The following is an 11,545-nucleotide window of genomic DNA, read 5'->3' on the forward strand; positions in this document are numbered from 1 at the left end:
TGTACTCTTCCTGCATAGCACTTGCAACAGTTATAATTGTACATTTCTCTGGATGACTCTTGGGTTAAAGCCTATACCCACTACTAGACATAACCTTGTGGAGGGAAAGAGCAATGTATATATATTGGCCTTCCTGGTGGCTCAGGGGGTAAAAAATCTGCCTGCCACGTGGGAGACGTGGGTTTGATCCCTGAGTTGGGAAGATCCCCTGGAGGAAGTGAAGTGAAGTCGCTCAGTCATGTCCGACTCTTTGCGACCCCATGGACTATAGCCTACCAGGTTCCTCCATCCATGGGATTTTCCAGGCAAGCATACTGGAGTGGGCTGCCATTTTCTTCTCTAGGGCATTTTCCCAACCCAGGGATTGAACCCAGGTCTCCTGCATTGCAGACAGATGCTTTACCATCTGAGCCACCAGGGAAGCCTGGAGGAGGGAATGGCAGCCCACTCTAGTATTCATGTCTGGGAAATCCCATGGACAGAGAAGCCTAGCTGGCTAGTGTCCATGTGGTTGCAAAGAGTCTGACACAACTGAGTGACTAACACTTTGGCATAGACCTACCTTTGTATTCTCAGCAAATAAAACAGCATCTGGGACATAATAGGTGCTCAATAAATATTTGTTGGATAAGTGAATAAAGAACTGAAATTCAACCACCTGTCTCTAAAGTCCAAGTTCTTTTCTAAAATCACATGTTAGTGCTCCCCAGGAGGACAAGATGGGATGGAGGTCATTTCAGGGTGCGGAATTACAGTACAACTCATTAGAGAAATTACAGTTTGTGGTGTGTGTGTGTGTGTATTGGTAGTGGCTTGAATCCAGCCTGCAGGTGGAGGAGGAGCAGAAGCTGGGGCACTGGGCAAGGACACAATGCTTACAAGACTTAAAAGGATCAAGGATCACAGGGTTTTTCATCAGGGGAGAGGCTCGTAGTTATATTTGAGAAAGATCACTCTGCCTGACACCGAGTGGAGAGTGGACAGAACCGGAGGCTAGGATCGTGTCATCATAAAACAGCTTAGAGGAGGAACAGTCCCGGGCAGGGATGTCAGCGGAGAGAGGGGTGGTCCAGCACCTAGGAGACGGGGAAGGGAAGTAGTAAGCGTGAGTCTCTAGTTTTAGGCACAGACCCCTGGACAGATGGTCTTGTCATCTATGGGAGCAGAAAGCTCCCATAGAAGAGGGGAGACGGTTTGAACGGGGAGAGGCTGTGTAAGGACGAGCAGGCTGGCTGTTGGACCAGGGTGCAGGTGGGGGCCAGTGTGAATGGGGCAGGCGGGTCAGGGTGGAGAGAGACTAGGGAAGGGATGAGAGAGTTCAGCCCCTGTTTCTAGACCTCAGTGCAGTCCAGGTGTGTGGATCAGCGGGTCTCAGATGACACTGGGCAGAACCCTGGGGCCTCCTTCATTTCTCTCTGTAGCTGCTTTCAGCCGAGCTTAACACCAGACCTGACAAGTCACAACTGGAGCTTGTCAGCTGGGAGGGAGGTGAGATCCAGGCAAACCACCCACCCTCTCCAGTGTTTCCTCACCATTTAAGAATCTGGGCTTTGGACCACTTATTCACGTCTCAGGTTCCTCTTCTGTTAAGAATGAGACAAGAACCAATCCATCTTTCCAAAGGAAGGACTGAAAGCGCCCTGCAGGGGGAAGCCCCAGACTGGCTGGAGGTCCCTTCCTCCTCCTTGACTGCTGGGTTCACCCAAACTATTCCCCAAAGGGAAAGCCATGTAAGGACTGGGGGTGGGCGAGGGGAAAGGGCTTTCCCAAGAGGTCAGTCTTAGGATGGATGCTCGAGGAAGTTGGGAGGAGATGTTCCCTGGAGAAACTGCCTCCTGGCTTCATTGAACCCTACACCACCCGATGGGGAAGGAATAGCCCCCCATTTTGTAGATGAGGAAAGCAAGGCCCAGGGAAGTTACTTTAAGGTCACACAGTCAGGAAGAGAGTCCTGAGTGGGACTTCGGTCTATGAGAAATCCAAAGCCCTCCTCTTGAAACACTCTTTCCCGGTCTAGAAGCCAGTGATTCCAAACGTGGTCAGGGCCAGGGCACCAGGGCTGGGCTGGCACCTCTCCAGCTTCTTGGGGGCGCGGGTCTGGGTCTTCCCAGGGCCAGGATCTGGTACTAAGGCGCTTCCCGAACCTGCGGGTTTGGTCGCCAGACTCCGGCGGGCGCAGCGTGCAGAGTAAGGGCGCCAAGGCATAGGTGGGGCGGGCGCACGGGAGATTGGCGCGCCGCGGCGCTGGGGCGGGAGCGCGGGCCCCGGGAGCTGCGGGGGACGGAGCAGGCAGCGCTCGCCCGGCGCCCCCGCCCCCTCGGTGGCGGCTAGCTCTCGGTTTCTGCGGCTCCGAACCAGACACAACCGCCACCGCTGCCGCCACCGGCGGGTGCGCTGCCGGCGGCCGGGAACAGCCCCGCGAGCACCCGCCGCTTCCCAGCACCAGAGGGGCGCAACGCGGCCACCAAGCCGGTGGCGCTCGAGGATGCGAGAGGGGTCCCGGCGCGCTCTGGGGACCCCCCAGCGCAGCACACGGTGAGCGGCCCCCGGGGCTCGGGGATCCCTTAAGCTTCGGGTCCCGGGGTGCCACCCCCCGGGTACCTGATGGGGCCGCCCGGGAGGCGCAGGGCAGAAGTCGGGACCGCGCACAGCCCGCCTTTGCAGCCGAACCCGATATGCTTCCCCCGGGGCGCAACGGCACCTCGCACTGGGCGCGGTCGGGGCAGCAGCAGCTGGCGCAGGGGGGCGCCGTGGGGGACTCGGAGGGGGCGACGCTGCTGGGGCCCGCGCAGGTGGTCACCGCTGGCCTCCTGACCCTGCTCATCGTCTGGACCCTGCTGGGCAACGTGCTGGTGTGTGCGGCCGTCGTGCGCAGCCGTCACCTGCGCGCCAAGATGACCAACGTGTTCATCGTATCCCTCGCGGTGTCCGACCTCTTCGTGGCGCTGCTGGTCATGCCCTGGAAGGCGGTGGCCGAGGTGGCGGGTTACTGGCCTTTTGGGGCCTTCTGCGACATCTGGGTGGCCTTCGACATCATGTGTTCCACTGCCTCCATCCTGAACCTATGCATCATCAGCGTGGACCGCTACTGGGCCATCTCCAGGCCCTTCTGCTACGAGCGCAAGATGACCCAGCGTGTGGCCTTGGTCATGGTCGGCCTGGCGTGGACCTTGTCCATCCTCATCTCCTTCATCCCAGTCCAGCTCCATTGGCACAGGGACAAGGTGGGTGCCAGGGGTGGGCTGGACCCTCCATCCAACCTGGCCAACGGGACGCCTTGGGAGGAAGCCGCGGAGTCGGATAGGAGTGCGAACTGCGACTCCAGCCTGAACCGCACTTATGCCATCTCGTCCTCGCTCATCAGCTTCTACATCCCGGTGGCCATCATGATCGTGACCTACACGCGTATCTACCGCATCGCCCAGGTGCAGATTCGTAGGATCTCCTCGCTGGAGAGGGCCGCGGAGCATGCGCAGAGCTGCCACAGCCGCGAGGCCTGCGCTCCCGACACGGGCCTGCGGGCGTCCATCAGGAAGGAGACTAAGGTCCTCAAAACCCTATCGGTGATCATGGGGGTCTTCGTGTGCTGCTGGCTGCCCTTCTTCATCCTTAACTGCATGGTCCCCTTCTGCAGCGGACACCCCGAGAGCTTCCTCTGCGTCAGCGAGACCACATTCGACGTCTTCGTCTGGTTCGGCTGGGCCAACTCCTCCCTCAACCCCATCATCTATGCCTTCAACGCTGACTTCCGGAAGGTGTTTGCCCAACTGCTGGGCTGCAGTCACCTGTGCTCCCGCACCCAGGTGGAGACGGTGAACATCAGCAACGAGGTCATCTCCTACAACCAGGACACCGCCTTCCACCAGGAGATTGCAGCTGCCCACATCCATCGGATCCCCAATGCAGTGACCCTGGGGGATGCAGAGGTGGACAAGGAGGAGGAGGAGGCAAGCCCTTTCGATCGAATGTCCCGAATCTCTCAGACGTCCCCAGAGGGTGACCCTGCTGGCCAGTCGGTCTGGGAGCTGGACTGCGAGGGGGGAGTTTCATTGGGCAAAATCACACCTTTCACCCCAAATGGATTCCATTAAACTGCCTAAGCACCCTTCTTCGCAGATCAACATAACTGCACAGGCATTAACAAGCATGCAGAATACACATGGGACACACACAAATAGACGTTTCCACTGCTGCCAAGTTTATCAGGCCTTCAGTGACCCTGCAGTAGTCCATGTGCTCAGAAACCTCAGCGGACTGATTTGTTGTAGAAATATTTGGAGAGAGCAGTTGGAAAAAGCTCGGTCAAATGTACCCTAGCCTAGCAGAGATGGACCCACGGCTCTGCTAGAGAAGATAAGATGGTAATTGATTCCCGCCACCCCCACCCCTTCAAAGTGGTACTTGGTCTTTAAAAAATATACTCTCCCCTCCCCTTATAAGTGAATAGATTGTTCATTGTGAACAAGTGACTTCTTTGTGTTTGGGTTGATTTTTAAGCAATAGGTTCAATGCGTGTGTAGCCTGATGGGAGTGTGTGTATGTCTTTCCTATATCTTGCTTCTTGTGGCCTGTGTTTGTCATTTGTGCTTTCTGTGTGTCTTTGCTCCAGCTGAGGAATTCTTCCTGATCTATTCTGATGTCTAATAAACACAAATTATATGTTCTATGAGGTGATTATTGTTGCTTTGCCAGATTGGTTTTCAGGATGGCTCCTGGAGAAGCCACAACAGCATCCTTAAAAGCAGGAAGGATTTTGGCTGGGTCTGGAAGCACACATTTATCTTCTTTACTGACACTTCGGCTTTAAAGTTGCATACAGGGGCAAGAGTTTCTGTTATCTCCAACTTTTAAAAAATTAGATACAGACATCTCAAGTCTATGCTGAAAGTTGGCTCCATGTCACAGCATCAAATATGGACTTCTCAAGCCCGATATCCCAATTTTTTTTTTTTCTCAGTTGGAATCTTGTTTACGAAACTACATAACATAAAACGTTTCTCCTAATCCCTAGACGGATGCTATTGGTTCACTGAAAAGATCATATAGAGTAATTGCTAGGTCTTTCTCAAACTCAAATCTATAGCGTTTTAAAGTTAGCTGGCTTTTGATCTACTGTGTTTTCTGAAGGAGCTTTGAAATGTTTGAGTCGATATGCTTTAAAAAAAATCCAATTTTTAAAAATAGACATTTTCATTTGTGGACAACAGGAAGTAGGGGAATGCATTTTAATTAAAATGTAGGAGCCAGAGATGGTATTTGAGTGAATTTGAAATTGGGAAATCTGTTGGGGTGCTCAACAAAAAGCCCAATGAATTCCAGTCTTTTAGTTTTTCCTCTCTGCCACCTGCACTGCAGAGGGGAGGTGTTTAGTTCCAGAGCCATTCCAGACCAGAGCATATAATTACCCTTGGATCTAAATGTGAACATTGTTAATGGAAGCAAATGAAATGTGAATATGTAATTTCATACAAGTCCCTACTTTGAAGCAGGTTTCTCAAGGACAGTTCAATCAATTTTGGTCTCTTTAGGGATAATTTTATTGTCAGTCTCCCGAACAACCAGGTCTTGCTCACCGCAAAATGTGCAGTGCCTGGCACGTAATGCTTAATAGACAGTTGTTGAATGAATAACACACTCTCTCTGGAATGATGAGACTGAAAGTGAATTGTATTTGATAGGAATCTGAGGTCTAGTGTTCCATTTGTGACCTCTTGTGAACTGATTGCTAAGGGGACCACTAGGGAAATCAAGGACGGGGAAAAGCATCCTGCTTGGAGATTCAGGAGATAGCTGTGTGACCTCGAATGGGTCAACTAACCTCTCTGGGCCTAACTTTCTGTCTGCCTCTGTAAATTGAAAGACTTATACTAAGGCACAGTTTTCCAACTCATGTTCCATGCTGCAAAAATCAGTAGATAAAGTCTAGGGTGAAATAAGTTCAGCAAACCCAGGTCCAATATCAGTTTCCTACAGGGCTTCTTAGAGCTTTACCAGTCGATGATGGTGAAGCCCCCGGCAGGAGAGAATTCTGCATTGGTTTCTAATATCTTTGGCCTCGTGAATCCTTGTTTGGTGCACTTCCTTCTTGCTCTCTTGCTGGAGGTCACAGTTGCAGGGAACACAGTTTGAGAAACTCTAATTGATCTGAAAATCTCAAAAATGCAACTCTTCTAAAGGACCCATTGTGACAAGAAAAATTTTTAAATTGTTGCCAAACATCTTTCTAGGCCCCAGTTCAAATAATTTCTGTATTAGGAGATGCATTATGTGGGAACTTTGGGAATGCCTTCTGCAAAATACCACTCATCATTCTTTACAATCCTTTATACCTATTATGTGCTAGGTACTCTTCTAGGAATATAGTCACCAATCAACTCCTCTGGTGTTGGGAAATATACTTCAGTGGGAGAGAGAGACAGCAACAACACTTCTCCAGATGATACTACTACAAAAAATACTCAACTGTACCGCAGGGTTCTGCCATCCAGACTCTGAACTGTCACGTCAGGCAGTGATACTGAGAGACTTGAAATAAACCAGAGTGAGTTGAGTGATGTGGCTGCTGTTTAATTTAGGGCAGTCAAGCGGGAGGCATGAAGGGAGACGCAGATGAAGAAGGAAGGCTCAGGGTGACAATGAGGTCCAGGGGAGGAGGGCTCCAGGCGGGGGCGGTGTGTGTGTGTGTGGCCAGTCCTGAGGGGCGCCGTAGGGGGAGAGAAGCATGCCCAGGTGGCTGCAGGGCTGGAGAGGGTTACGCTCACAGCAGCGGCAGGCACAATAGAGGCTCATTCTGTTCCCGGGCTGCACACAGGCAGATTCATTCAATCCTCGCAAACCCACAAGGCAGGCACTTCTGTTACCCCCATTTTACAGATGGGGAAATGAAGGCATTAGGAAGCTCAGGAACTAGCCCTGGGTCACAAAGCTCGTGAGTGGCTGAGCTGGACTGGAGAGCCTGGCCGTGGGGTCTTCCTGAACTGCTCTGCAGAGGTAAGAGGAGCTACCAAAGCATCTCCTTCAGCAAATGCACTGATGCCTGGATCAGGACGCTCCTTGTTCATTTGTTCATTACCCGGTTAACGGATGCACCCATATGGAACACTGCAGTGCTTTAGTTGCTAAGTCGTGTCCGCCTCTTGCAATCCCATGGACTGTAGCTCACCAGGCTCCTCTGTCCATGGGATTTTCCAGGCAGAAATACTGGAGTATTCTTCTCCAGGGGATTTTCCCGATGTAGGCAGTGAGCCTGGGTCTCCTGCGCTGCAGGCAGATTCTTTACCGACTGAACACTCTTCAGTCGGTATCCTATATCACATGTAAAGCTGATTTTCTTTTTATTTCTAAAATTAATTTTCACATTTTATTTTTTTAAATTAGAGGATAATTGCTTTACAGCGTGGTGTTGGTTTCTGCCATACAGCAACGTGAATCAGTTATAATCATATATATGTCCCTTCCCTCTGAAGCCTCCCTCCCCACTCTAGGTGGTCATGGAGTGCCAGGCTGGGCCCCCTGTGTTATATTGTACACATACCCTGGGTGCTACTTTGTGTTTGGAGGGTAGGCAACAGTGGAAAAACGAGCCTGCATTTTGACCAGGTGCTTTCTTAATCCCTAGTTGATTCTCACACTACCTTACATACTATTATCTTTCCATTTTACAGATGAGAACTCTGAGGCACAGACAGCTTAAGTTGGTTGTCCAAGGTCATATGATTAGTAAGCGGTAGAGCCAGGATTTTACCCAGGCCTGTGGTTCTCAGTGGGGACAGTTTTCATCTCGGGGACATGTATCTGGGGCATTTTTTGGTTGTCACAATCGGGTGTGAGGTGCCATCTAATGGGTAGAGGCCAGAGATGCTGTGCCCAGGATGACCTCCCACAACAAAGAATTATTCGGCCCTGAATGGCTCCCGAGTCCAGGTGCCAGCTGCCTGCCTGAAAGCCACACTGCCCAGGCTTTGAAGTACCACAACCCCATGTTCAACATTTAGCTCCCCTTGTCTGAATTTGGGCATGTCTTCTAGCTTCAGTTTCCCTGTCTAAGAAATGGGTACCTTAACCCCAAAATTCTGGGCAAGGATTAAATGAGTCTGTGTAACACTGAGGTTATTTTCATGTCTTTTTTTTTTTTCCCTTCTTTTCTCTCTTTTAAAGAACTCTATGATTTGATACCTTTTAAGAAGACTTGGAGGTTCCTGGCTTGGGTAGAACTACATCGTCCTGGAAGTCAACAGTCCAAGAGCTGAGACTTGTCTTATCTTGTTCCCACAAGGCTTGTTCTCTTTCTCAGCTTAGACCAATGTTGGGCCTGGAGTCCCGCGGTGGCGCCTGCGCCGTTGTGTCGGACTCTTTGTGACCCCACAGGCTGTAGTCTGCCAGGCTCCTCTATCCTTTACCACTGGAAGCCATGGAGTAGTTGCCAGGCTCAAGTGATGTCCCTGAGTGAGTAACTAGGTGTTTACACAGAGAGTCCTGTGTTGTCTGTGGATGTGGCAACCCTCACATCTGGGGCTTATCAAAGGCCTGCAGGGAAGCGTTATCATGGTGCAGCACTCCTGAATGCCCTTTAGCGAAGTGCCTGCAGAGTGTTACCCTCCTAGTCCTCCAGTGAGGTCCTTCCAGCCTGCCCGGTAAAGAGGTGAGGCAGTTGACCCGGGGAGGGGTCCAGAGCCTCACCTTCAGTCACCCAACCAGAGGCACCCACGCTGAATTTAAATGTGGCCTTAATTCCGGCATCCTCTCCACCGCACTGCATGGAAGCAGCATGTGACAACAGGTGCGTGGTGAGCACGTCCTTAAACTTTGCATCTTCACTTCCCTCAACCTGGGGCTTCTCCATGGCTCAGTGGTAAAGAATCTGCCTACCAACGCAGGAGCCGTAAGAGACACGGGTCCCCTTCCTGGTGTTGGGAAGATCCCCTGGAGGAGGGCATGGCAACCCACTCCAGTAGTTTGCCTGGAGAATCCCATGGACAGAGGAGCCTGGAGGGATACAGTCCACGTGGGTTGCCAAGAGTCAGACACGACTGAAGCAACTTAGCCTTTCTGTGCTTATTTCCTAAAAGCAAGGAATTTTCTTATCTCACCTACATGCCTTATCAGATTTCATTTCATGATAATGGTTTTTGATAATGAAACAAGCCAAGATCTGTGTGGCTGGTTCTCTTTGTGTGTGTGCCCAGTCGCTCAGTAGTGCCACCCCATGGACTGTAGCCCACCAGGCTCCTCTGACCATGGGATTTTCCAGGCAAAAACACTGGAGTGAGTTGCCATGCCCTCCTCCAGCGGATCTTCCTGACCCAGGGATTCAAGCCTGGGTCTCCAGCATTGCAGGCAGATTCTTTACCTGATGAGCCATCGGGGAAGACTGATACTGCTTCTAGTTTCTCTCAAAGGACAGAGCTGGGAAATGGCTACATGTATATCCATACACATACATATTCATGTGTACTTATGCACATTTCCATAAGGGTTCATATATTTCCATACCTCAGTTCAGTTCAGCTCAGTCGCTCAGCCATGTCCGACTCTTTGCGACCCCATGAATTGCAGCACGCCAGGCCTCCCTGTCCAACACCAACTCCCGGAGTTCACCCAAACTCATGTCCATCGAGTTGGTGATGCCATCCAGCCATCTCATCCTCTGTCATCCCCTGCTCCTCCTGCCCTCAATCCCTCCCAGCATCAGAGTCTTTTACAATGAGTCACCTCTTTGCATGAGGTGGCCAAAGTACTGGAGTTTCAGCTTTAGCATCATTCCTTCCAAAGAACACCCAGGACTGATCTCCTTTACAATGGACTGGTTGGATTTCCTTGCAGTCCAAGGGACTCTCAAGAGTCTTCTCCAACTCCACAGTTCAAAAGCATCAATTCTTCGGTGCTCAGCCTTCTTCACAGTCCAACTCTCACATCCATACATGACCACAGGAAAAACCATAGCCTTGACTAGACGGACCTTTGTTGGCAAAGTAATGTCTCTGCTTCTGAATATGCTATCTAGTTTGGTCATAACTTTCCTTCCAAGGAGTAAGCGTCCTTTAATTTCATGGCTACAGTCACCATGTGCAGTGATTTTGGAGCCCAAAAAAATAAAGTCTGACACTGTTTCCACTGTTTCCCCATCTATTTCCCATGAAGTGATGGGACCAGGTGCCATGATCTTCGTTTTCTGAATGTTGAGCTTTAAGCCAACTTTTTCACTCTCTTCTTTCACTTTCATCAAGAGGCTTTTGAGTTCCTCCTCACTTTCTGTCATAAGGGTGGTGTCATCTGCATATGTGAGGTTATTGATATTTCTCCTGGCAATCTTGATTCCAGCTTGTGCTTCTTCCAGCCCAGTGTTTCTCATGATGTACTCTGCATAGAAGTTAAACAAGCAGGGTGACAATATACAGCCTTGACGTACTCCTTTTCCTATTTGGAACCAGTCTGTTGTTCATGTCCAGTTCTAACTGTTGCTTCCTGACCTGCATATAGGTTTCTCAAGAGGCAGGTCAGGTGGTCTGTTATCCCCATCTCTTTCAGAATTTTCCACAGTTTATTGTGATCCACACAGTCAAAGGCTTTGGCATAGTCAATAAAGCAGAAATAGATGTTTTTCTGGAACTCTCTTGCTTTTTTGATGATACAGTGGATATTGGCAATTTGATCTCTGGTTCCTCTGCCTTTTCTAAAACCAGCTTGAACATCTGGAAGTTCATGGTTCACGTATTGCTGAAGCCTGGCTTGGAGAATTTTGAGCATTACTTTACTAGCGTGTGAGATGAGTGCAATTGTGCGGTAGTCTGAGCATTCTTTGGCATTGCCTTTCTTTGGGATTGGAATGAAAACTGACCTTTTCCTGTCCTGTGGCCACTGCCGACTTTTCCAAATTTGCTGGCAAATTGAGTGCATCACTTTCACAGCATCATCTTCCAGGATTTGAAATAGCTCCACTGGAATTCCATCACCTCCACTAGCTTTGTTCGTAGTGACCTAGCTATGTACATATATTAAGTCCAAAGTTTCAGTCCATTATTTGTGGATTTTACTATCATCACCCTGATTTCAAATCCTGACTTTCTAATGCCTTCGAAAGAGAACTGGAAGTCAAAGATTGTTACTCACCAAGATTTTTTTCTTCTTCTTAAAACGCGGATATTAACTGGACTCGCCTTTATTAGCAGGGTTGTGTGACTGGTGCAGGTGGAATGTGTAAAGCCACACATGCAGGGAGAGTTAGAGAGCCATCACCTCTGTGATTGTGTTTATAGCACCTGAGAGCACTGGGCAGGACCTCTGTGTCCAGGTAATATGCTCCATTCCAGGGGTCGCGTGGGGAACAAGAGCTCAGGGCCACGACCTAGGAGAGGGATAGGATGGCACAGCACACCAGACTTGGCCATTCCTGGGACAGAAGGAACAGGACAAGATGTCGAGCTTGATAAGGAGGCCGGGGGATCTCTGAGAGGAGAGTGCTCTTGAGCTCATATGGAACCCCTGGAGCTCTAGGTCACTTTGGCAAAGGACTTAGAGGGAACGTGTCTACCCCCTTTCACCCGTG

At 50.4% G+C, this 11,545-nt stretch overlaps 1 protein-coding gene across 1 annotated transcript; it reads left to right on the forward strand.

Moving 5' to 3' along the window:
* Nucleotides 1-2,675: 2,675 nt before the first annotated feature.
* Nucleotides 2,676-4,091, forward strand: DRD5 (dopamine receptor D5). Its single transcript, XM_052642256.1, has one exon. It carries the CDS (start codon nt 2,676-2,678, stop codon nt 4,089-4,091), a length of 1,416 nt encoding a protein of 471 aa, XP_052498216.1.
* The last annotated feature ends 7,454 nt before the right edge of the window (nt 4,092-11,545 follow it).

This window comes from Budorcas taxicolor, chromosome 6 (assembly GCF_023091745.1).
Source record: "Budorcas taxicolor isolate Tak-1 chromosome 6, Takin1.1, whole genome shotgun sequence".
In the NCBI taxonomy this organism is placed as follows: Eukaryota; Metazoa; Chordata; class Mammalia; order Artiodactyla; family Bovidae; genus Budorcas; species Budorcas taxicolor.

Coding starts and splice junctions, on each gene's coding strand:
- DRD5 (XM_052642256.1), top strand. CDS start 2,676: ATGCTTCCCCCGGGGCGCAACGGCACCTCGCACTGGGCGCGGTCGGGG.